The sequence below is a fragment of the Macaca fascicularis genome, chromosome 18 (genome assembly GCF_037993035.2).
Source record: "Macaca fascicularis isolate 582-1 chromosome 18, T2T-MFA8v1.1".
Lineage (NCBI taxonomy): Eukaryota > Metazoa > Chordata > Mammalia > Primates > Cercopithecidae > Macaca > Macaca fascicularis.
The window spans coordinates 79,902,221-79,929,866 of NC_088392.1; the positions used below are offsets into that span (position 1 = coordinate 79,902,221).

The 27,646-nt window shown below is 40.0% G+C and overlaps 1 protein-coding gene across 8 annotated transcripts in view; it reads left to right on the forward strand.

Moving 5' to 3' along the window:
* PIEZO2 (piezo type mechanosensitive ion channel component 2) overlaps nucleotides 1–27,646 on the forward strand; it is a 466,534-nt gene that overhangs the window by 204,504 nt on the left and 234,384 nt on the right. For all 8 annotated transcript variants that reach the window (XM_045378159.2, XM_065534259.1, XM_045378160.2 and 5 more), the window contains exon 4: nucleotides 25,727–25,769. In XM_045378159.2, coding sequence (XP_045234094.2) covers nucleotides 25,727–25,769 — 43 coding nt within the window. The remainder of the gene's footprint in view (nucleotides 1–25,726; nucleotides 25,770–27,646) is intronic.

Consider the following 27,646-nt stretch of genomic DNA (forward strand, 5'->3'; position numbering starts at 1 on the left):
AACAAGCTTGAAAACTGTGCAGATCTCCAGGGCCATAAGGGAAGAAGTCATGGGGGGATTCACAAGGAGGGAGTCAGTAGCTGAAGGGCTCTAGCACAATGCCCTGAGCCTGCTTTCGCTGCAGGATGCCTGCCAGACCAGCTGCACACTGGTAGGAGCACTTGTTGGTTTGTCTGCACAGTCCCACAATTTTGTCTTCGAAACAGAACCCAGCAAAATTGAGCTTTCAATATTTTGTTTTCTTATCTCTAGCAAAGATGTATTCCACTGGGCTACGTTTTTGATTTCCTGTCCTGAAGCGATGACATCTGACTGTTTCCTTCCTACATTCAAGCACTGGAATTCTAGCCCCAGGCCTTTTAGTTTTGGCAGAACTCTTACAACTTATCTGCCAGGCCCTTAACATCCCCCATCCAGAAGAATTAGCCAACTAGCACATCAGCAAAAATGAAGAGACAGTGGTAGGCAAGATTTTTGATCGGTAGCCCCGCCCGGACCAAGAGCTTGCCACAGCCTGGTTGCTGCAAAGCCTCCATTCTATGGTTTCCTAAGACTTTTTTTTTTTTCCTTTTTAAAAAAAATTTTCGGAGGAGTATGTTAAAAGGCAACCTCAATGAGGCCAGACTCCAGGAGACATTCCAAGACAAGCTCCACCTTTGTAAATCCCATGAAGGTTTATGAGCTGTAAAGTTTGCATTACTTTTTATAAAAAAAGAAATGGAGACATTGCAATTTCAGAACTCAGATGCTAAAACTATGCTGACCAGAAAGTAAGGCAAGGCCCCAAGGAGAAGCATTCATGCTTTGCGAAAGAAGGCATCACATTTAGTTCTAGAAACTGCTGGGAAGGCAGATGCACGCTCACAGCCCTCATAGTGACCTCCACAAACCATTGCTTCTCTTGCTTTGAAAAGTCATTGGAATTTTGGTTCCTACACAAAGACTTCTCAAGGTATCTCCAAAGATATCAACCTGTGACCCTGCGTAGAAAAGACAGTTTTGAGACTGCCATTTTTAATAAATTACTTCCCATTATGGCCCACTATCAAATTTTTCTTCAAAAGTCATAAGAAAAATGACAGTACTGAAAGTTTGGGAATGTCCTTCTGAGTAAATGCGGATTCAAGAAAGCCGCACGTGAGGCAGGTGACGGTTACTCCAGCCACTGCAGGAGCATTGCTGCTGGCAAGGCAGGAGCAGGGGCCGTGGACGTGCTGCAGAGAGAAGGTGGAGTGAACAATGTGGCATGCTCGGCCCGCTGGCAGCAGCGTTAAGAGTCCTGGCACTTCAGCAGTCGCCCCAGTTGCTCTTGGTGAGCAAAGTTTGCCTCGCTAGAAGCCAAGATTTGTTCATGGTTCTAATCCAGCCAGTTTCTTTTATGCACACTAGAATCTCTTTTTCATAAAATCTTAGGTTCTCAAGACTTGAAAGGGCATTGTGACCCGTTCCTTCCACCTCTGCGCTAAATTTTATCTACAGCATCAGAAACAGAGTCTTTTCTCAAACAATAGAGAGTCGTCATCCAGTTCTGTTTGTTAGGCAGATCTTTTTTAAAGGGAACAAAATGTACCTCTGTTGTTATTTGCATCCCCAACTCCTAATTCTGCCCCCTGAGTAGCTCTCAGCTGCCTAACTGCTCTTCTGGGCAGCTACAGTCTGAAAGCAGTTACCTTCCTCTTTGTTCATTACTGCGAAACAATTCAGGCTTCTTCCAGGCAAGCAAATATTTCTATTCATAGTCATGTGTGGCATCGTGGAGAACGTTGTCTGTGGGTCTCCCACCACATACTTTCCCCAAGAAGAAAACCAGGAATTCCACCATGATATTCTCCTCAGATACAAAACATGACATTTTGAAAAATGGTAACAGCTATCTGTATAGTTTAATGGAATTAGGTAAGGACGAAAACAGGAACAGTCTGATCAGAGAAACAACCCTGTAGCATAGTGGTTAGAGCACAGATATCACAGCCAGATGTCCTGCATGGGAATCCTGGCTTTTCTGCTTCATGATTGTGTGATCCTGGGCAAGTCAGTTAACCTCTGTGTCCTCTGTGGCCTCGGTCCCCACATCTGTAAAGTGGATATAGTAATAGTCCTTGTCTTATGTAGTAGACATGAGGGTTAAATAAAATGAGTTAGTATTTGTAAAGCCTTAGAATAGTATCTGCCACATGGTAAGTTACAATTTCACAAAGGTGAAAGTGTCCTACTGGGTCAGGTCTCAAGAGAAGCAAAGAGCAAGGTATTAAATTAAGCCCTTTGGCCAGGCACGGTGGCTCATGCCTGTAATCCCAGCACTTTGGGAGGCCGAGGTTGGTGGATCACGAGGTCAGGAGATCGAGACCATCCTGGCTAACACGGTGAAATCCTGTCTCTACTAAAAATACAAAAAATTAGTCGGGCGTGGTGGCGGGCACCTGTAGTCCTTAGCTCCTCGGGAGGCTGAGGCAGGAGAATGGCATGAACCCGGGAGGCAGAGCTTGCAGTGAGCCAAGATCGCACCACTGCACTGGGTGACAGAGCGAGACTCCATCTCAAAAAAAAAAAAAACAAAAAAAAAGTAAGCCCTTATTCCAGGTATTTAGGCTTCAGTGCTCTTGGCTCTGCCCAAGGAGCCTAATACACACACACACACACACACACACACACACACACACACACGCACACACAATACTGACAATTCCTCACCCTCCTCTTTTCTAGTTCTTTTCACACAATTCAAGTTACTGACTGAGATCAGCTGAAATTCCTTAGCATATCAACAAATGCTCTCTGAAATTTAAAAATAGGGATGAAAATGGGTTTTCTACCTGACTTGGGGTGGGAGTGGTATTGCAAAGCCCCCTTTCATACTTTTCCACTGAATTTGCTCACCATGAGAGCCACAGGAGTGTGACTGAGCACCTGGAGCTGCAGGGCCTGAGCACAGTCATTGACCTGCTTCTGCTCCTGGTGATGACTTGCAGGGAGGGACTTAACCCCACTCCTGGATGTGGAGGCCTCACAATGCCTGCCCATCGTCACTCATGTACTGGGAAAATTATAGTAGTCACTACCTCCATAGTTTTTAGAACATGACAAGTTTTCAATTAACACTCCATTTTTCGTATGAAAACACTTTAATGGAATCTCATTGGTGGTATATAAAAGCTAATAAAGTCAGAAATATTTTGATAGACTGAAATTGTTTCAAATATTGAAAAATAGCGGCATCGTGCCATCTGTTCACCTGAGTTGCCACCTGTATTAGTCTGTTCTCATGCTGCAAATAAAAACATACCCTGGACTTGGTAATTTATAACAGAAAGAGGTTAATTGACTCACAGTTTCACATGACTGGGGAGGCCTCACAATCATGGCAAAAAGCGACGGGGAAGCAAGACACGTCTTACGTGGCAGCAGGCAAGAGAGAGCTGGTGCAGGGGAACTCCCCTTCATAAAACCATTAGCTCTCATGAGACGTATTCACTACCATGAGAACAGTTTGGGAGAATCCACCCGCATGTTTCAATTATCTCCACCTGGCCCTGACCTTGACATGTGGGGATTACTACAATTCAAGGTGAGATTTGGGTGGGGACACACCCAAACCATGTCACTGCCCCTTCATTCAAACCCATGAAAGGATTCTTTCCATGACACGTCTGCCTGGCACAGTGATAGTGTGCAGGGTTCTTAAATTCCTCCAGCAAGTGTATGAATGGATATAGAGGAGGTACAATTCCATCACCCCAAATCGATGGAAAATGGGATATCTGACATAGTGTATTCCCATGGTAGCAGGACTCTGTGTAGCTGCACCACAGTAACTTTCATAAGGGACACATAATTAATGCTCTGTTAAAAGGCAAATAACAAGTAACAGGTTAAGAAACATATTGCAACATAAATGAAAAAAATTAATATTTCTAATACGTAATCTTAGAAATGAAGAAGAAAATTACTCCAATGGAAAAATGGAGAAAAGACAAAAATAAGAAATTAAAAGGAATTTTAAGTGGCCAATGTAATGTAAAAGTTCAGTTCAATTATCATTAGGATAAAACAATGTAAGTTAAGGAAAAAACTAGATATCTTTTTTTTTAACCCATTACATTGATAAATATGTGAAAAGTTAATTGTCCACTCTAATCTCCAACCTTGTAGCCTTGTCCCTGGTTACAGTGTTTTGGCCATTCTTCCCTTTTTTCCAAGGAGATCTTATATGGACTAATAGGGTTGTTTGCCTCCAGGGTCCTCACCCTCCTGTTTGCTCAGCCTAGAATGTCTTTCCTCCACTCTGTTATGCCTAAATGCCGCTTCCCTAAGTCCCTTTGCAACTTAGAGTGTTCTCTCCTTTACTTTTCGTATTTTTTTTAACCTTTTTTTAGAGAAGGGATCTGGCTCTACTGCCCAGGCTGGAATGCAGTGGTTCAATCTTAGCTCATTGCAGCCTTGACCTCCTGGGCTCAAGTGATTTTCCTGCCTCAGCCTCCTGAGGAGCTGGGATTACAGGCTTGCACCACCACACCCGGGTAATTTTTTAAATTATTTTGTAAAGATGGAGTCTCTCTATGTTGCCCAAGCTGGTCTTGAACTCCTGGGCTCAAGTGATTTTCCTGCCTCTGCCTCCCCAAGTGCTGGGATTAGAGACTTGAGCCACCATGCCTGGCTTTTCCTTTTCTTTTACTTCCTAAAACTTACTGTAATTTTCAATCACGTCACTGCTTGTCATTATTGTATCTCTTCTGCTCTGGATGTTACTGCAGAAGGGCAGGACCAAGGGTGGTTTGCTCATCCCCGGAAACACAGTAACCGATACGCTGCTTAGGTTATGACAGCTACTTCATATGTATTTTCTAAGCAGGTGGAGAATTCATGGCTATGTGATGATGTGGGTTTTTTTGTTTTGTTTTGTTTTGTTTTGTTTTTGAGACAGAGTCTTCCTCTGTCACCCAGGCTGGAGTGCAGTGGTAAAGTCATGGCTTATGCAGGCTCGACTTCCCAGGCTCAATTGATCCTGCCGCCTCAGCCTCCCCGGTAGCTAGGACCACAGGCATGCGCCACAATACCCTGCTAATTTTTGTATTTTTTGTAAAGGTGGGGTTTTGTCATGTTGCCCAGGCTGCTGTGAAGCTATTAAGTCTTCAAAAAGTGTTCTGCTTATATAGTATGTTTAGTCATATGATATTGTTGTTTTGTAGGCAGAAATACTCAAATACCACCAATTTCATAAGGTTCAACTTAGAACCTAATACAATTTTCCGAAGACATTTTTAATTATAAGTTTGAAAAGTCATAAGCTGGCCACGCACGGTGGCTCACGCCTGTAATCCCAGCACTTTGGGAGGCCGAGGCGGGCAGATCACAAGGTCGGGAGATCGAGACCATCCTGGCTAACGTGGTGAAACCCCGTATCTACTAAAAATACAAAAAATTAGCCGAGCGTGGTGGCGGGCTGCTGTCATCCCAGCTACTTGAGAGACTGAGGCAGGAGAATGGCATGAACCCGGAAGGTGGAGCTTGCAGTGAGCTGAGATTGCACCACGGCACTCCAGCCTGGGCAACAGCGTGAGACTCCGTCTCAAAAAAAAAAGAAAAAAAGGAAGAAGAAGAGTCATGAGCAAGGCCCTTCTTTCACTATGTCTTGATGTGAAGATGTATCCATATCTATGGGTGTGTAAAGGGGCAGCCGTATTCACAGCATTATTCATTATTAAAACAACCAAAAAGGACGGAAACAGACTGTGCCCAACTCAGAGGAACTAGCTAAATAAATTAAGGAACATTCATGCATTGAAATGGTTGGTGGCCATTACACATGTATTTTTTAAGAACATGGGGTGCCCTGACATTTATTTTATTACAAGAAGTTAAGTCTGTTACATCGCAGTCTGTGAGCTTTCTCTCTCTCTCTCTCTCTCTCTCTCTCTCTCTCTCACACACACACACACAGAGAGAGAGAGAGAGAGAGAGAGAGAATGAGAGGGAAAGAGAACAGAAAGAAGTCCTGAAGGATATGTACCAACATATTAACAGTGGTTAATTTCTGTCTGGTGGGATTACTCATGATTAAGTAAATATATGTTAGTTGTGTAATAAGGAAAAATCCTTTGAAAGTATTAAGTTCTAGAGGCTATTAAAATTATAAGTAGATAGATATTTAGATATCTGGATGACAGATAGAGAAAAGAGAGAGTAGGAAGAATTATCATTCAATTGAGATCCTACCAAATCATGAGTGACTTGCACCTAATACAGTTATATATCAGAGTTCTTAATTTTTTAATTGCAGTCTAGAATAGTAAATGTAAAATTCTACCATTTAAAATAAGCTATTCTTTATTTATTTTAAACTAAAAGGCTTAGAAAAATCAAGGATACCATTGGTATGTCATACCATGGTGCTTTTAGACAAACAATAGGAGTTTACCTATAGAGACATCGAACACCTCTTTCTCTAAATTTAAGACACATTTGCCTTTAAAACAGAATTTCAAAAAAATTTTCTTTAATAACTGCCTATGTATTTGTTTTTGACAAGATGTTTTAGTTATTTTACTCTCTTCAAAGGATAGAGAGAAACTCATGAAGCAAATGTGACCAGATCATGTAAGTTTTATCCATGGTATTGTAAACCAAAAAGTATCTGAAATAGGTCTCAATCAATTTAGAGGTTTGTTTTTGCCAAGCTTAGGGATCATGTCCCATGACACAGCCTCAGGAGGTCCTGAGAACATGTGCCCAAACTGGTTAGGTTACAGCTTGATTTTATACATTTTAGGGGACTGAAGCTACAAGCAAAGCCGTAAATTGATACATGTGAGGTGTACATTGGCCAGCCCAGAAAGGGGGAACATCCACGTCATACGTGGATTTAAAGATTTCCTGATTGGCCATTGGTTGAAAGGGTTAAGCTCTGCCTGAAGAGTTGAAATCAGCTTCAGTTAAGGTAAGAGGGTGGGAGTTGTGGAAGCCAAGTTCTTGTCATGCAGATGAAGCCTCCAGGTAACAGGCTTCAGAGACAGTAGATGCTAATGTCTTTTATGGGGTCTTAAAGGATGTCAGACTCTCCAAAGAGACCTAGTAAGCAAAGGAGCTTCTCTAAAGAACGTAAATTTCCTCCCACAAGAGACGGCTTTGCAGGGCCATTTCAAGAGGTGTCAAATAAATATATTTCAAGGTCAAATACTTAGATTTACCTGAAGGCCTGCAGTCTGTCATGTGATGCTATACCAAAGTCAGGTTGGAATTTGGTATCTTATTGCCACAAAAAGGTCTGTTCTGTCAGTCTTAGCATCTCTGTTTTAATGTTAATGCTGGTCCGCGGGGCCTGAACTCCAAAGGAAAGAGGGTATAATGAGGCATGTTGGACCTCACCTTCCCTTCATGGCCTGAACTGGTTTTTTAGGTTTCTTTGGGCCTCCTGGGCTGAGAGGGGGTCTATTCAGTCTCTTGGAGACCTTAGAATTTTATTTTTGTTTCCAGCATCAAAAAGGAGGATCGGGAAATAATCACATATCTCCCACCGCTCCTACTTTTATAAACCCAAGATCTCCCTCAGGTCAAGCATACACATTCTAACATTCCGTCCATCTGCTCTATTGTATCAGACTCCATTAAACACTGTAAAAGAGTAAATCATAGGAGAGGAGAGCCAGATAGCAGCATCTGTCCTGAGACCCCAGAGGCTGGTTGAGGCGTTTTCTCTCACAGTCTTGCCAGTAACTTCTCAGCCCCTCAAAGGGTGTGTGGATGTGATTTTCTACTCACTCCTTTTTTGAAATGGTCTCAACATGCAATTTTGAAATGCAAAATTTTTGTTTACAGTAGGCACTTGGCAAGAGCATTTTGTTCAAATATTACAATCTTACTTAAAGATACGGGAAAACATATCTGAATCTGATCAAAATAATTCAGTTTCTTTGCGCTGGTCTGGAATTGGTAGATTCTGAATTGCCTCAGTCACAACAGCTTATGTAGGGTACCCATGCATGCAGCACCATAACACCTTCATATGATCTGTGCACATTTGCAGCTCGCTCACACACTTCTTCTAATTTCTTTTATTGAGTTCTTCATTTCAGAAGGGGAGTTAGTTGAGATTCTCCAGCTCATCATATAAACAAGAGTGTTTTCTATGGCTCTAATTTATATTGCAGCTGTGGTTAATGCTGTGAGTGTTTACATAAAGACTGATGCATGGATACCTTTACAACAGCAGCTGGGAGACCACAGTCAGCCAAAACCTCAGCAAAGTACCGTAAATCATTTTGAGTCAGCACTGAGACAAACCAAAAAATCTTTGTTTCTCTCTCCCGTTAATTCATTTGAATTAAACCATTAAACAGGGATGAAGGTGAAGTGTTGTAAAACTTTTGCACACATAGGACAGGGGAATGTTTGACTCTGGACACCGTGAGTAGACTTGTATTACTCTGCACGTTTCATCCCAAATGCTTCATAGGCTAGTTCCAAATGTTCCTCTTCTTTGAATTACTGCCTGGGAAGAGATGTCTTGGCCGGTAAAATTGGGGAGAAATGGATGCTCCAAGGAAGATGGCCACAAATCTCTTTAGGTCACTAATAAATAAGGGGAACTTTTGGCTATTATAATGTTAGATTCAGAAAAATCTGAACTTAATGCGTACCTGTGGAACAGGATGTGATGGCATGAAGGCCTGGGATCTGAATGGCTAAATCATTTGTTCCACATTTATAATATTTATTCATTTACAACAAATCTTTTGTGTTTATTTTATTTCTAATATTTATGTGCCAGGCACTGTTTAAGAACTGGATATTTAAAAAAATAAAATAAAACTCTGGCTCCCTCCCCTCAAAAGGGAAGTGCAGAGTGCTTGGTGAAAGAGGGAAGTCACAGTACAAAAATACAACAAATCAAGCGTGCCTGTCAGTGAGAGACCTAAGCTGGCAAGTGAGTGCAGTGAGTATCCAACAGCCGCTCTTTGCTTGGAGCGGCCTTGCCTCTGTTTTGACTTTGGTAAGACTTCTGTCTGTTTGACGGACTTGAGGAAACGTTTTCTTAGATGGCAGTGTACTCTGGAATCAGAGTCCATGGAGCCTCCTTTGATTTGAAGGCTTCTGGTTTTCCCTCCTAGTTCCCGTTTCCCTTTCTGTAATACGGAAACTTATTCAAAGCCAGAGACTTCATCCTCTCTTTCGTAATGGCGTGTGTGAGCCTCCATGTATTGTTGCCCTGTGACATCACAGCTGCAAGGCTGCCTTATGAATGGGGCACCACCACACCAATGTGTGGTATTGTTATTAAGGAAGGGGATGCTTATGAAATTTTGAATCTTCCTTAGACTAAATACATTAATCCATGTCTAAGTTCTTTGGGTTTGGTCTCCTGCCCTCTTTCTACACATTTTATTCCCCTAAAAATGCAGTTTTTGTATCTCCAATTTGACTTAAAGCAAATAGAGTATAAAATAAAGCAAGTCTGCTATAGTTATCAACCCCAGAAAAGCTTACAAGTTGTAGACAGCACTAGTCTGGCTTGCTTTGAGCTGGACTGCTGGAAAACCACAGAGAGAGGAAAATTCTATAGTTTGTCTAAGAACGCGTTACCTTTCATTTTAGGTACGATTAAATGCCTCAAATTTGAAAACACTATATATATAGACTTTAAAGTCTGATATTTGCTGCATTCTTTAAATGTGTATTGATTGCTTTTCAACTGGTTCAAATTTAAAACTCAGGGATTCTGCTCTGTGCCAAGAGATTAGTCAGACATTCTTTTATGTGAATGTAATGTTCACAATATTTATCAGTAAAAAGCGTGAATCTGAAGAAAAGGCTTGGCTGTCACAGAACTGTTACATCAGCCCCTCTCCGATGGCCTGGGGGAGCCAAGGCGACCCCCACCCACCGCCTGTGCTGCAGCCTGTCTCCTTTAACCAGACCTGGAAACTGCATCCTACGAAGTATCCCATCTAACCCATTTCAAGTTCTGTGCGTAAATCAGAGTCCCCCTTGGAGGCTTTGTTGAGCCAAGAACTTGAGCTTCCAAAGGGGTCACCTTTAAAAAATAATAATAATAAAATAAAATAGAAAAAAAAAAAAAAAGCAAAACTCTGACCTCTGAAAGATTTGAAAGACGAATCAGATTACATGGAAAAGTGGCTGCCGGTCTCCGGAGAAAACGGAGGATGCGAAGCAAAGACATCCAGGAAGTGTGCGGCTCGCCCCCTCCTCCCGCGTGTGACCCATATCAGAAACGCAGTGCTCCTGCTTGGCCCTTGTGGCCACTAAGTGAAACAAAGTCACGAGTAAGACATTTGTAGTCTTTCTTTCGCAGAAGATAGGAAGAGGTTGTGTGGCAGGAAGTGTCTGTTTCACTGTTAGACTACATAGTTGCTTAGACATATATGATAAAACCTCAGGAAATAGAAGGACTAGTTCAAAAAGGTGTTCAGTTTAATTGTGTTTCCTCCTCAATGACAGCATTTTAAGTTCTTGCTGTTGAGAATCTTTCTGTTTATCCCTTTAATCTCCTTGCTCCAGCAAGAACATCTCAGAGTGGTGGTGGCTGCGCCTCTTGGCAGGCTGATCCTACTGAGAGAACAGGGTATTTTGCCAAGTGTGCAGAAAATGGCCCGGACGTGATATTTTTCATCAGCTCTTGCTTTCGGTTTTTTTCATTTTCAGTTCTTCCTTTTCCTAAAAACTGAGTACTAAAAGGAAAAAGTGCTCAACTTAGCATAAAATGGAAGTCTGATTGTTGAGGGGGCTACCTAGGTGGAGTCACTGTGAACTGCTTTTTTCTATAGTTGATTTATTGGGCCCAGATTTTCATAGCCTCCTATTTTAAGCCTGTTTCATCTGCTTGATTGAACTGAGCCCATCCAGCTGCTAAGATAGTCACCAAAAAGACGTTCCACCCACTAGTGCACTGCAAATTTGTAATAACCAGATAGTAATGGAGGAAAGATCTGGATTGTAGTATTTACTGATATTCATGGAATAAATACTCCTACCATGGGCGATGCCAAGCTGTGAACGTGACGCTGCTGAACGTGGAGTTGAGTAGAGATCCCCAGCAGCTGCCACCGCCTCCAGCACACCTGGTCCCCCTGCAGTAGTCAGCCAGGAATGCCCCTGAGGGCCAAGCCCTGAAGATCTGTGACCTCCTGAACCCTGACTCAAGTCGACACGTGTAGGCACTAGTTTCTGTAGCTTTCTCACCATCCCAGTGCTCTCCCCTGGAATGCAAACTGAACCAGAAAAGGAAGCCTGGGGAGCTTCTGCCTAAGGTCTTAAATGAAGAATGAATATTTCTCTAACGAACAGCAGCCAGTCGGAGGGGGTGTAGCTAACTTAGAATGAGTGAAAGAACAACCATAAAGTCAAACCTCAGATTACAGTTCATCCATCACCTTTGGAAAAAAACAAAAAATATTGCTTACATTAAAAAACTTTTGGCCGGGCACAGTGGTTCACACCTGTAATCTCAGCACTTTGGGAGGCCAAGGCAGGCGGATCATCAGGTCAGGAGATCGAGACCATCCTGGCTAACTTGGTGAAATCCCATCTCTACTAAAAATACAAAAAATTAGCCGGGCATGGTGGTGGGTGCCTGTAGTCCCAGCTACTCAGGAACCTGAGGCAAGAGAATAGCGTGAACCCGGGAGGTGGAGCTTGCAATGAGAGATCACGCCAGTGCACTCCAGCCTGGGCAACAGAGCAAGACTACGTCTCAAAAAAAAAATAAAAACAAAACAAAACAAAAAAAACCTTTCACTTTTTGTATAAACCCTTTCATTTTGATATTTATCTCCTCCCTCTTTATTTTCTTCATGGAATGTGTGTGCATACAGCCTGATTATTTTTATTATCTGTCCCTCAGTATGCCACAAGATCCGTGATCACTGCTGTATCCTACTCTCCATTATATATGAGGGATCAATCAACATTTATGGAATAAATCAAATGAGTGTCTTGCTTTTACCTGTCTCATGGCTGTTATTAAATTAGGGGGTCTGTTTTATTTCCAGCATTTTAACCCAAAGGTAATACCTGACATTTAAGAGCAAAGCTAATTTAAATAATGACAGAACTAATCATGTAGAGATACGCAATGTTCTCAGGAGTATGGTACTTGAAATCAAAATCTTGAAATGTGTGAAGATTTTTCTATATACATTTAACAATACATTTAATATTTTATTATATATCATGGCATATTTTTTATCAATTGTATTAAAAATGAAGAACCATTAACCACTGGTCCCTCCATATAATAAATAAACATAAAGGTCTTTTGTCTGAACTTTGTGTTTGACGTATGTTCAGGGAAAGCAAACAATAAGCTGCTATTGTAAGTTTAAAGTAAATGTGCTTCTTTAGTTTTTATTTTTCATAAAATTTTTAACTATCAACGTGTCTACGACATTTCTTTATTTAATTTTAACAAGTGAACATTACTATTTGGCACACACTTCTGGCAAAGTGGAGTTTGTAGTTCGTGTAAAGAAAGACCACAAGCCATACAAAGTAATTGCAATGCCTTATAAGATGCCCCAAGGAATATAAAAGAAAAAATCCTCTGCCTATGGAAACGGAGAATGCTCCATTGAAATGCTTGCCAGTATTATATAAATCATGGCAAATAAGAAAAATGAAATCACCCTATTTTCTTCTTATTTCTCTCAAAAGAGAAATTTTTGTTGGGCAAGAATGCAGTTGTTTCTTAAGACACCTTGTTGGTCAGCTTTGCATGTGCTCATTTTCTCAGTCCTCTTGTGTCCTCAGCACGTGTGTGGCCGCAGTATCGGTCCCGTTTTAACTTCTGCACAAATGACAGCATTCCCGACATTGCATTTATGTTCTCGTGTGTAGTTTTAAGGGACAGCCTCATAAACACCACCGATCTGAATATTTTTATAAGCTTGGTAAGCTCTTTATGAAGGATTTAAGTTTAAATGAATGACTTACTTATGGATTTGACCTTAATACATGTTCTATGCCTTTCCCCTAAGATAATTTTAGGGGGGTTTTGGCAAACAGACACTAAAAGCGAAAGTAGATAATGCAACACGGGTAAACTGAAACAACCACAAAACATAACGGTGTGCCAAATTAAAAAGAGAAGCAACACGAAAGCATATTTATGTTCGTTTTAACTCATACCTTTGCTTCAGAGTGTGTGTGTTGCAAGGGTTGGGTGTGTGTGTTGGGACGGAGTGCAGAGCAGGGATTGGGCTGTGGTGGCTTTGGACCATAGGTGCCCTCAGGCTCCCGAGCCAAGCCTGCCTGCCAGCATTGTTCATTTAAACACTGGCTGAGAACCTTCAGTTAGTGGTGGCTACCATTTATCTACCACCTACTTTGTGCCAGAGACTGCTCAGATGCTTTGATTACATATCCTCATTGCGGTTATAGGAAGACTGTGTGACCTTCATTTTAGAGATGCCTTGACTGACTCATAGACCTACACCACGTGTCCCAGTATGATATCTGACCCATGGCAGGGAGGGAAGTGGGGATTCAAGGCCAAGTTAATTTTGCTGCAAGAGTTGAATCATTGCCATCTGCCCTGCTGAAATTGCAGGCACGGGTTCTTCATTTATGGTTTTGAGAGAAAACTGACAGAGGGAGATGAGCATCATGGGTGCAATTTACTCAAAGTATGTGCAATAGCAAGCTACTCTGAGGAGGGATGAAAGCTGAGTGTCATTGAAGCTACTGAATCATTTTATATTTGAGGCCTAGAAAATAAGTACACGTGAAGCAAATGTTAACTTACAAAGATGTTGTGGCGTTTAAGGGTCAAGACTGCCAGGCTGCCCTTAGGCAGATTCTCTAACGTGGCTTCTTGCTCAGACACAAGTCTTTCCTCTGCTTACACTGGACCACAGTAGATCCACCTTTGTTTGTTCCTGAAAGCACATCCCTGCAGGTGGAGTACAGACTTGGAATTATAACAATTCTCACTTTCTAGTGATTTGTCACTTAGGAAGTAATTTGCCTGGAGATTTTTATCTGATTACATTTTTATCTCATCATATCATGAAGTTCATATAAGAATGAATAGGATGAAATCTTATGCAAGCGTCTTAGAATTTCACATAAACCAGAGAACCGATCCACTATAGAAGCAGAGTGTAGTAACAGTCTGAAATCAAGTTTAAGTAGTTTTCTGGGCAAATGTAATGTTATGAGACGGTGCAGGAAACTCCTATTCATCTAGCTTTCAAATCACTGAAATTATGGTTACTGGAATTGTCTTCTGTAGTCCACTTTTATGAGAAAGAAACAGAAGACAAATAAGCAAATGTATAGTAGAGGTTTATTTTTTAAAGTAGCTTTCAGAGCATATCATGGAGCCCAGTCAAAGGCAGCTCAGAATTTCAGACTTTTACAATAAAGGTCTATTCTTCATAATGAAGAACACGGCCATATGCTTAAGTATTTTCTAAATTGTCTAAAACAGATGGCTTTATTTTGTGTAGTTTTGGTGTTCTGTGTGTTATAGTTCTTTGAAAAGTAAAATCTGTGTATGGATTTTGTAATAACTGCATTTACGGAAATACGCAGTCAGCCAGCTTGCCCCTCCAGGCACTCACAGCTTATGAGTCCTGCCTGAACCCCCGCCTGCCTGCCCATCGCCTGCTGCACATCTGGTCCCAGGACAGTCGTCTTCTCTGTTTCCTCTGCTCTCAGACTCCTCTCTCTGTTCATGCCATGCTCCTCTACCTGTGCTAAGGGTCTTCTCCTCACTCAGCTACTAAGAAATCTTGGAATGTCCTTCCCTCTGTGTTGTCAACCTCTACTCAGCCCCTGGTTCCTACCCTTTAGTTTATAAGGACTCCCGTGGGTCTTGTGCTAAAGGGCCACCCTGTCCTTTGGCTTCACCTCATCTTCCAGTTTGTCTGGCTCATCTCCCACCTGCATTCTCATTCCTTTCCATTTCTGTTTTTTCTGGCCTTTTAAAAGAGAAGTCTGTCCTCATTGTCTCCCCTTCTCTACCTTCCATTTAGTTCACAGCTCACTACTCCATCACACTTACCTTTTCCACAATTCCACTGAAACTTTTTTGATACACATCACCAATCTTCTCCAAAAGGCCTATGATGAATGATCACCTGTAATCAAAGCTGGCCTCTGCTAGATTTGACTCGCTCTTTCTTAAAACTCCTCCATGCACATTCTTTGTTTGTTTTTGAGGCGGAGTTTTGCTCTTGTTGCCCAGGCTGGAGTCCAATGGCAGGATCTTGACTCACTGCAACCTCTGCCTCCCAGGTTCAAGCGATTCTCCTGCCTTGACCTCCCCAACAGCTAGGATTACAGGCGCCCGCCACCATGCCTGGCTAATTTTTGTATTTTTAGTAGAGACAGGGTTTCACCACGTTGGCCTGGTCTCAGGCTGGTCTCAAACTCCTGACCTCAGGTGCTCTGCCCGCCTCGGCCTCTCAGACTTCTGGGATTTCAGGCGTGAGCCACCATGCCTGGCCTGCACATTCTTATGCTCCTTTTGTTGTCTTAAGTAGTTCCTCTTTCTTGATCTGCTCTTTAAATATTGCTAATTTCCCCCGGATTCTATGATTAGCCATCTTGTGTCTCTAAATACTCTTACGGACATAGCAGAAAAAGAACACAGAGTTTGAAGTCATGGAAACCTGGGTATGGATGAGTTGTAACAGCATGTTCACTATATTTTCAACAAAATTGCATGAAGGCTGTGTGTCTGAGCTTTCTCATCGCATTTTATCAAAAATCTAATTTTAATGTCATATACTACCCACTCTATTTAAATAGCGTATATAAACATTTTATAATTACTGCATATTTAGGCTATTTCCGGTGTTCATGTTGGATAACTGCCAGGAATTTTCCGTCCCTAACTGTTCCAATAACTTGCTGCTGACGAGTGCTGTATCTCCTAAAAGACACTGGGCTGAGGGGGTTGGCTTCCTTCTTTCTTTCTGTGATTCCCAACACGCACGCGATGCACACACTCTCTTACTGCCCAGTTGCCCCGTTGTTTCTGAGAGTAGGACGAGATGTAGAAAGATCTAATAGAAGTCAGGGGAAGGTGGGGTGATCATGATCATAAGAGCAAGAGTCTGGCTTTCTCAGAAGGAGGCTTCTCTTCAGGAAGGACACGGTTGCCCAGTTTCTATTTAATGCGAATCTTGTGTTTCTGAATTAGGGGAACACTGTGGGAAAAGAATGAAACATACTTGTATCTTCTTTAAGGCTGGCTTGTTTGCTTGGTTTCCATGGGAGACATATGCATACAACACGACAATTTGAGTTTTGCAATTCAGTTAAATTGACCTACTACTGAAAATTCCTTTATGATTCTATTTTCAAGGTTCTTAAAGGGATTTTTACTAGTAGCACAACTTTCTCTGTGTGTGTGTGTGTGTGTGTGTGTGTCTACTTTCCAGTGTGTCTATAGCTACTTTAGTGGGAAGTTGGTAGAGGAAGCATTATAGACTGAGAATCAGAACCAATCTTAAACCAGAAATCTTGTAGTCAAGGATTATCTTGGAAAATTCATTATTTGATGATGGAGTTAATGATTTAGGATTCATGTTTCATTTGAGAGTAATATGAGAGTAAGTTCTGGAAAGAAACCATGTTAAGGTGTTGCAGCACCCTCTGTGCATAGATGAGAGTGTTGGAGCCTGCATGTTTGTGAACAGACCTGCCCTAGTCTCCACAAAGAGTGAGTAGCTATGGCAGGGTCTTTTCAACCTGACTGGCCGACCCAAAATGGGGGCATAACACATGTGTTGAGCTCATTCAATACCTTCTTGAGTTGAGATATTTGGATTTTAAAAAATTCCTAAGGGACAAAAAACCTAATGTAATATTTGTTTGCGCTTACTGGGACAACAAAAGAAAATTGAAACATTCAAAAGCGAAAATAGTAGAAATTAATAATGATAAACATTTATCAGTTCTATTCCGGGAAGTTAATATAAGAAATTTTGAACCTCAAGGGCAAATGTATTGGCTGCAGATATGTCATATTTGGGATTAAAAGATTAAAGACAAACATCTACTAGACAGACAATGGGCACGAAGAGACAGTTCACACAACATACACATAAAGTGTTAAAATTGCTGACAAACCTAAGAAAATTTATTTTATTACTAATTATAAAAATGTAAGTTAAAATAAAATGTTTTGTAAAAGATAAAAAAGGTTTATAAAAAACTCAATTCAGTGTAAAAGAAATTCAATTAAGCACAAGTATTTGAATAAATTTGAGGGTTACAATTTTGATAGTGTTAATCAAAATTTTACATATATGTATAATTATACTCCTAGGAATTTGCCCTAAAAGAATAATTGAATGAATGTTAAAAGATGTAGGTAAAGTTGCTCATTGCATTGTTATGTATAATAGCAAAAATGTAGATATAAATTTATACATTAATCAGAAATTAAATTTTGTTGATTTATGGAACACTATATAAGCAGTAAAGTGATTACATGGCTATATTTATAGACACTGAGTTAATTATATATTAATACGTAATTAAAGCAGGATTTAAAATAGAGTGGTCATATTTTATATGTGCTGGTCTTTGTGGGGGTGTCTACGCAAAAACAAAAGATTTTTAGTATTTTCCTGTTTTGTAAATCATTATGTTATTTTACAAATCAGGAAAAATATAAAGCTATTTATTTTGTAAAGCACACTATTAAACATATGTTGATAGTGAGATTGATTAATTCTGACTTTTGTCTTTTATGAAGGGATCACCCACTCATCATATAAGATGATAAAATATTAAGACATTATGAAAACTCACAAAGGATACATGGGATAAAAAGCAAAATATAAACAACAGCAATTGTCATATACTTAAGGTTGTGCCATATGGATATTTACGATCAGATCAGGGGAAAATAGACATTGCAAGAGTATTAGGTAGATGTGAAAATGATATTTTAAAAAATAATATGTCATTAAATATGAAAACTATTAATTAAGGGATGATAAATAATCTTTAGTCTTACTTCTATCTCTACAATTACTTTTAATCTGTCAATGATAAATCTCATGTGGGAAATAGGACTTGGAAAATTTTACAGGTCTCACCATTTAACCTAAAAGGCTGAAATTACTCATTTGCTGAGAAAATTGTGTTCCTCGGGTACATATCATCCATTAGAGCAGTCATTTCTGGGGTTAAGCAGATTTCAGCTAAATTTCAACAGAAGAGCATCTTAATACTGGCTAAGTAAAATGTCACTATTGGTTAATTGAGAAGAAAAATCTATTTTTCTCTTAGAATTTCACATTATGTTCAATGTTCAATGCATGGCAAAAACTCTTGGCTCCTTTGATTAGATATGAAAATCTTTTCCTCTTAAGAGTTAAAAGTAATGTAAATGCAGCTTCTGGCAGAAAAGTTATGAGTGGTACAATTTCCTGATATTTTAGTTTCATCACCAATTTCCGTGCCAGGCCACATGTTCAGCTGCCTGGCAGCCCCTACAGTATGTGAAAATATTTCCCTTTTTATAGGAATATGCTGGCAGAAAACCACCACTTCCATGAATTATTAATCCTTTTCTGCTGATTATTTTGAAAAAGCGGAGGCGCAGGTCCACGTTCAGGTGGCTCTCAGTGGCTCAGACATGCTTCACGAAAAACTGTTGAGTTGGATGAAAACTGTGCCTCCTTTGACCACCAGTTTTACCACCACATTAGGTGACCTAGAGAGAAAACGAAGTTCCTTTTTTCTGTCGTAAAAACTGAGCAATGAATCCGTTGAAAGAATGATTGGTAAAAGTAATCAATGAAGAAACATGATGACCAAGTGAATGATGAATTCACAGTATGAAGGCAGAGATGTCTGCTTTTCCAGTGATGATGTTCATGAAAATATAAAACTGCAACATGAAAGGAGCCTATGAAAAACCCTTTTGTGTTATATTAAGGGAAGAGAAAGACCAAAGAGTAACTTGTCTAAGGAAATAAAGATGACCAAAGGCAGAGCTGTTATTAGAATTCAGGTGTCTGATTTCAAGTAACAAGCAAAGCCCTGTGGTTTTAAACCACTATTACAGAAAACGTAGAGGAAATAAACAATAATTGCCCTTGTTCCATCAGCTGTGGAGAGTGTATTGGGGAATGACCTTTTGTCTATGTGTATTTGTACAGAATGAACTCTCCCTGTGCTTGCGGAGTGTTAAGCAGAATTAACACAGGAGAATTCTCAGGGCCTGGATGGAAGGTTGTGTGCAAGGAGGTTTGATGACAGAGAACTTCTATAGACATTCACAGGCTTCCAGAATTCATCATCAGACACTAAAGCTTTGTAGAATAAAAAAGATGTTTTTTAAAAATTATTATTATAACCAGATGGCAGGAGGTGGGAGACACCTGATAGGGAGGAGAATAAAAACAGGAATATGGAGAAGGAAGGGAAAACTAGAACACAGTCCCCAAGACAATCCAATCCAATGAGTAAATAAGAACATTGGCCCTGGGGTTCCTAATCTCTAACCCTTGGTTTCCTCACCTGAAAAGGGGATGTAATAATAGTACTAATTTCACAGAGTATTTGAGAAACTTAAGTTAGCTAGTATATAGGAAGTTAGCACCTACTTGGTAAGGGATTAATAAGTGTAAACTGTTTATTGCTGTGTTAATTTGGGGGAAATGCCACTCTTGATTTAAAATAGGACTAAAGATGGCTGGAAATTGTTAAACATGCTTTCCTTACCACCTAAAATTTGGGTGCTCAAGGAATTGTTCTTATTTTCATTGTTTATATTGAGTGCTCTTTGAGCTACAGGTATCAGAGCCCCGACTTAAAATGAGAATAGGTGACACAGGTTATTTTTTCTTGCCTGTAACTGGGAAGTGAGGGAAGGCAAGGGCGTCCTGCTGGAGGGCACGGAGGCAGATGGGGACGCCATGAGGAGTCACCTTCCTCTCTCCATCCCTGCTCCCCTCTGCACACATGACCCATTCTTCCCTCTTACACACAGGCTGTTGCATGTGGCAGCAAACTTGGTCGTGGGTGCGCCTGGCTTTCCAGCAGGTGAGGAGAGAGAGCTTCCTACCAGAAAGGGGGAGAAATTGGCAGAGGTTCCATCTTGTTGCTAATCGTGGTGCAGCAACGTTGTCAGAGAGGAGGGAAAATGGAAGCCACAGAGGCTGATAGATAGGGTGGAAGAGGGACGGCGAGAGGAGAATGGACAGGCAGAGCTGGGTTCATTTATGAAGGAGCAATGGCTAGTTTACTTATTGAGGAGGAAACATCCTATCTGGAAGGCACTTAAAGGCTGGTTTGTCACCCTGGACACACGTGGTAAACACTAGGACTTGCTCTGCGGCTAAATGCCGTTTAGTCCAAGGTTTGTTTACTGTCTCTGGACTCTGCCTTCTTCCACTCTGCATTTCAATTCTGTTGACTGGACACTAGATCTACAAAGGATAGTTTTTGAAAGTGAAGAATCAACAATTCGTTATTTCTAATGACTTCATCTAAGATTTGAAAGGAAAAAGTTCCTTCCAGGTATTACAGTTGGTTCTCCGTATCTATAGGTTCTGCACCCTCAAATTCAACTGACCTCTGATCAAAATTATTTGAAAAAATGCAACAACAAAAACAATACAAATATAAAAAACAGTACAATATAACAACTATTTACATAGCATATATATTACTAGGTATAATTAATCTACAGATGGTTTGAAGTATGAAGGGATGCAAGGTTATATGCAAATTCTACACTGTTTTATATCAGGGATGTGAACACTTGCAGATTTTGGGGTCCACAGGGGTCCTGGAATTAATTCCCTGTGAATACTGAGAGATGACTGGGCATCCATTCTCTATGCTATATATTTTCCTTTTAATTATTGTTGCTGTTTCGGTTTTCCTGAAAAAAATATAACATGTTTTAAACTTCTCTATATTATAAATCTCATTTAAAAAGTGTTGAATCAAGGGAGTCTGCCAGCTACTTTTGTTTTCTCTACTTCTTTCCCCATGTTGGACTGCTTTGGCGAAAGTGAATAATATTACCTTACCATGTAGAGTATGGTTAATGGCTTTAAAAGAATTCCCCAGCAACTGAATAATGGGCTGCCAGAAATATTCTTGGTGCCAAAGGATCTGGACATGTCTGTTCCATTTATTGTGTGTTTCTTGTTTCATCATGACTTAAGTGTTCACAAAAGACATAAAAATCCAAACCTCTAGGGTATGTGGAGTTTGAGGGCAGAAACCATATTTTAATATATCTAGTCTCATACCTAGCATATTAAGATGGTTAGGAAAATATCAATAGCAAAAAAATGATCAGCTTGTGGTATGTCAGATACTAAAATTATTAATTAAGTTGATTTCTGGTGAATAGAAAGAAAGCATTCGGCCACTGCTGTTGTGCCCGGTTGAGTGGCCTAATGTTTATTCTCAGTACAGTGTCTTGCACCGAAACCTTTTGACTTGTCCTGCCTATTTGAATAAGGTTACATTTCTCAGAAATAGGAAGGTGGGGCTTATTTTTAAATTAAAACTCTCTGTTGGCCGGGCGCGGTGGCACAAGCCTGTAATCCCAGCACTTTGGGAGGCCGAGACGGGCAGATCACGAGGTCAGGAGATCGAGACCATCCTGGCCAACACGGTGAAACCCTGTCTCTACTAAAAAATACAACAAACTAGCCGGGTGCGGTGGCAGGCGCCTGTAGTCCCAGCTACTCGGGAGGCTGAGGCAGGAGAATGGCGTAAACCCGGGAGGCGGAGCTTGCAGTGAGCTGAGATCTGGCCACTGCACTCCAGCCTGGGTGACAGAGCGAGACTCCGTCTCAAAAAAAAAAAAAGAAAAGAAAAGAAAACTCTCTGTTAAAAAAGCCTGACAATGTGGTAGAGCAAAATCATTTAAATTAAATTTACCTGAATAATAAATTGAACCTATTAAGAAAAAAATTGAACCTACTAAAAATAAAAAGTAGGAATAATACTGAAAATCTCTGAGAAAACAATGGAAATGCAGAAAAATGTAAAAGGTGCTTTGTTTCTTCCATGAAGCAAGAGAAGTCGAGACGAGCAGCATCTCAACCTCCTCACCATCCAATGCTTTCCTCACTCTGGGGACCCTCCACACGTGGCCTTTGCTTGGCCATCTGGTTCTCACTTTGGTAGGAGACTCATCTCCCACCCTTAGTCTAGGCAGGCAGTTGCCATTGGCCTTGAACACATTGTGGCTTCCACGGGTTATGTATTCTCTGCCAGTCTCTTAATTGCTAGGATTTCAGGGGCAGAATAATTGTCTGAGAATTACACATCGTACACATGTATCAAAATATCACACTGTTCCCATAAATATGTGCAATTATTATGTGTTAATTAAAAAAACAGTATTTTTTAAAAGAATTCCTGAGAAAGGGATTCTTAATTGTCTTGCATGTGACTCACAGGACCGAAGACAGTCACACGGGACCCACTCCCCTGGGCCCGGGACCAAGAGAAATTCCTGGACTGGTTAGCTGAAAGTCTATGTTGGTTTTTTTTCACTCCTACTCAGCAAAACATATTGGAATTCAGCCGGAGGAGAGTGACTTCATCTAAGAATATAAGCCTGAATCTGCTTTAAATTGTGTGTGCGTTTCTAATACACATCTGAAATTTAGTCCTTTATTATTTATGAAAATTATTTAAAACACTCCATCATGACCAACTAGTGTGAACCCAGGTTCCCTGGCAAAAGCCCATGATCACGATCTCCTGGGACTAGTTCAGTCCTTAGAGAAGGCCAGAGAATTGGCCCTGGGGCCTCCTACTCCTCTTGAGGAAGCCTAATGTCTAGGAGACACTGAGTGGCCATCGGAAGATGAAGCCTTTGAGGCAGAGTTCTCAAGAAATAAACCTAAGCTCCGTACGAGTTGATTTTGACTTTAGGAAAAGAAGCCAGGTAGCTTTTCAGCTGCCTTTTAGCTGGGAACTCACGGCTGAACCCACCATTTCCTGTTTACAGAAGTGACTCTAACAGAAAGGCAGGAATTACCAATAACTATCCGCTGTTAGTTATCACAACTATCTGTTATAACTATCTCTAATTACCAATAACTATCCGCTGTTAGTTATAACTATCTGTTATAACTATCTCTAATTACCAATAACTATCCGCTGTTAGTTATAACTATCTGTTATCACTATCTCTAATTACCAATAACTATCTCTAATTATCAATAACTATCTCTAATTACCAATAACTATCTCTAATTATCAATAACTATCCGCTGTGGGTTACAACAACTATCTGTTATCACTATCTCTAATTATCAATAACTATCTGTTATAACTATCTGTTATCACTATCTCTAATTACCAATAACTATCTCTATCAATAACTATCCGCTGTGAGTTATAACTATCTGTTATAACTATCTCTAATTATCAGTAACTATCCGCTGTTAGTTATCACTATCTGTTATAACTATCTCTAATTACCAATAACTATCTCTAATTATCAATAACTATCTGCTGTGAGTTATAACTATCTGTTATAACTATCTCTAATTATCAATAACTATCTGCTGTGAGTTATAACTATCTGTTATAACTATCTCTATCAATAACTATCCGCTGTGAGTTATAACTATCTGTTATAACTATCTCTAATTATCAATAACTATCTGCTGTTATAACTATCTAACTATCTCTAATTATCAATAACTATCCGCTGTGAGTTATAACTATCTGTTATCACTATCTCTAATTATCAATAACTATCCGCTGTGAGTTATAACTATCTGTTATAACTATCTCTAATTATCAATAACTATCTGCTGTTATAACTATCTGTTATAACTATCTCTAATTATCAATAACTATCCGCTGTGAGTTATAACTATCTGTTATCACTATCTCTAATTATCAATAACTATCCGCTGTGAGTTATAACTATCTGTTATCACTATCTCTAATTATCAATAACTATCCGCTGTGAGTTATAACTATCTGTTATAACTATCTCTAATTACCAATAACTATCTCTAATTACCAATAACTATCCGCTGTGAGTTATAACTATCTGGTATAACTATCTCTAATTATCAATAACTATCCGCTGTGAGTTATAACTATCTGTTATCACTATCTCTAATTATCAATAACTATCCGCTGTAAGTTATAACTATCTGTTATCACTATCTCTAATTATCAATAACTATCCGCTGTGAGTTATAACTATCTGTTATAACTATCTCTAATTACCAATAACTATCTCTAATTACCAATAACTATCCGCTGTGAGTTATAACTATCTGGTATAACTATCTCTAATTATCAATAACTATCCGCTGTGAGTTATAACTATCTGTTATAACTATCTCTAATTATCAATAACTATCTGCTGTGAGTTATAACTATCTGTTATAACTATCTCTGATTACCAATAACTATCTGCTGTGAGTTATAACTATCTGTTATAACTATCTCTAATTATCAATAACTATCTGCTGTGAGTTATAACTATCTGTTATAACTGTCTGTTATAACTATCTCTAATTATCAATAACTATCAAGCAGCTAGGGCACAACACAATTTATGAATTTAGGGCTCAGTGGGTATTTACCTACAATAGTTACTGAAATCAAAATATGTTTATTATTGACTAAGCATCAGGAAAATGTAAAAAAATGCCATGGGTTAGCACAAATCCTTAATTTTGGTAAATGTAGAATTTTTATTAAAACAGTTTTTCCTAAAAATGAGCACTTTTCCTTATATCATGTACTCAGAAAATTATTATATGCCTGTGACATAGGGAATAATTATTACATAGAAAAACTGTATAACATCTTTTTTATACCCAGCTGTCCTTCTCTCACGGATTTAGATACACTGTTTTTTATTTGTAGCAGTTGAAATAGCATTTTTGCATTCTTCTGATTTAACATGTTTAGCTTAAAAAAAAAAAAGAAAGAAAATGTGAATTCTGTGCTTCAACACTGGTGAGATAAAGGCATGGTGGGTGATGTGTTGGAACTTCAGAGTGTGCCCTGGCTTTCCAGATTGCTCCACACAATTACAAGTTGAATTTTAGAATGTACAGCTGTTTAATTATGTTTAACAGGAGAGTTCCACCGTATTTTTCTGAGCAGGACACGCTTAGATTTTTAGAGAATTGTTGGAGTGGCCTAGTGCTTTACCAGAGGGGTTGGTATAGAGAGTTCTGTCACATGCAGATTTTGTTGTTTTGCTTTTTCAAGATGGAGTTTTGCTCTTGTCGCCCAGGCTGGAGTGTAATGGCACGATCTTGACTCACTGCAAACTCTGCCTCCAGGTTCAAGCGATTCTCCTGCCTCAGTCTCCCGAGTAGCTGGGATTACAGGCGCCCACCACCATGCCCGGCTAATTTTTGTATTTTTAGTTGAGACAGGGTTTTGCCATGTTGGCCAGGCTGGTCTCGAACTCCTGACCTCAGGTGATCTGCCTGTCTCGGCCTCCCAAAGTGCTGGGGTTACAGACATTAGCCATTGAGGCCAGCCACATTGCAGGTTATATGCACTTAAATCCCTATGTGGACTCAACTTCTGTAAATGCAGACTTTTTACTAAATTTCCTGTACTCTACAAAGGCCATCTGGGACTGGAGGTGGGGAGTGATGCATTTGAAGAAAAACCGGTCATCCTACCTAAACGTAAAACCAAATATCTAGCGTGTGTGGAAAAGCCAGACAAAACTATCTGAGTCCTTGATGTGCACTGATTATCTTTCTCCCTTCCATTACAGGCTCAACATGGGAAAAGACATTCCGGCAGATCGGCTTTGAAAGGTAAGCAAGGGTTAGCATGTCTCCATTTTAGTTACTCTTGTCCCAATTTCTTCTAAGTAATTTATTGATTATAAATCAATAGTCCTGTCACCACCCTTTGGGTAACTGTATGACGTTGATCAAGTCATCATTTTGCCCCTCCGAGCCTCAGTGTCTTTGTAGAGCATTACTTTATAAAGCCTTGCCTGCACACAGAGTGGAAATAAAGATGGAATGGCGCAATGGATGGGAAAGCGCCTCTTGAACTGTAAAACAGTACACAAGGTAAGTTACGGAATTAGAGAGTCCCAGGAAATGGTTGACTCTCCCCTAGCTTCATCACCTCATATGTCATAATCTCCTACAGTTTTAGAACAGAAAAGTTTATATTTGTATTGATGTCTTCCCAGTTATTAAAATTGTTAGATCTTTTTAGCCTTAAGTGAAAACTAAGATGATGTTTTTCTTAGCTAAAAGTATCTCTACACCAGCATCTCCCCAAAAGAAACGAAAATAGACTCATTATCACGTCAGTCAATGCAGTTTCTTTTCTTTTTCCTTTTTTCTTTTTTTTAAATTTTTTTGAGACAGGATCTTTCTCTGTCACCCAGGTTGGAGTGCACTGGCATGATCTCAGCTCACTGCAACCTCTGCCTCCTGGGTTCAAGTGATTCTCTTGCCTCAGCCTCCCAAGTAGCTGCAATCTCAGGCGCCCACCACCATATCCGGCTAATTTTTGTATTTTTAGTAGAGACGGGGTTTCACTATGTTGGCCAGGCTGGTCTCGAACTCCTGACCTCAGGTGATCCACCCACCTTGGCCTCCCAAAGTGCTGGGATTACAGGCTTGAGCCACTGCGCCTGGCTGGTCAATGCAGTTTCTAAACCACCTGCCTTGGAATGAATGGCAGCATTTTGCACAGCTTTCTACCAGTGGCATTTAGCATCTTATCTCAAACTTTCCATGGAAATATAGCTATTGAAAGAAAAAAGTCATTTTAATTTTATTTTATTCTCACAGTAGATTTTGACTAGTTCTTTTTATGATAGTGAAAATGTGTTTTTCTCTGTATTGATCAAGCTGACAGAGCACTTAAAGCATATGAAGGAAATAATAAAATACTCGAAAATGCATTATTTCTCCTGTAGCAATCGAGAATAGCACATCACCAGACCCACTGTGGTAGCACTTTCTTTGCTATTTGTTACTTGATTCAAGGATGGTTTATTTCGCTACCTACACTTCCAGTCACATCAGCACCATCACTGCTTACTATCTCAGTAAGTGCTCATAATTTTCAAGGTATTGGGGGAAGTTGATTTGGGATGGTCAGATCCCACAGGCCAATTTAAAGAATGGAAAGTCATGCACAGCTTCAGTTCCACGTGAAATCTTTTTCCAAAGCATCTTTCCCTTGATCCTTCTTTCGTATTATGAAACATCTCAAACATACACAAAAATAGAGATAATAGCAGAAAAAGGTCACCTATCCACTCCCCAGCTCCAATAAGTCTTTGCCACGCTTACGTTATTTATTTTGGCTGAAACATTTTAAAGAAGATCTCAGATACCATGTCATTTCATCCCTGCATAGGTCAGCATGCATCTCTGAAACAAATGGCCATTTCTTCCAGAACCCTAGTGCCATCATCATACCTAATACAAAGAAGTCGTTAGCATTATTTAATACCCAGTCGATATCTACATTTCCTGGTCATCTCAAACATGTCATTTGTATTGGTGGCACCAGCGTGCTATGGAAGCCCAGACGTTCCATCTCATTATCACATCTCTTAGGCTCCTTTATTTAAATCAGTGCCCCGCAAGCCCCTCCAGCGTCCCTTCATTTTTCTTCACATCATTGACTTCTGAAGAAACCAGATCAGTTGTCTTACAGA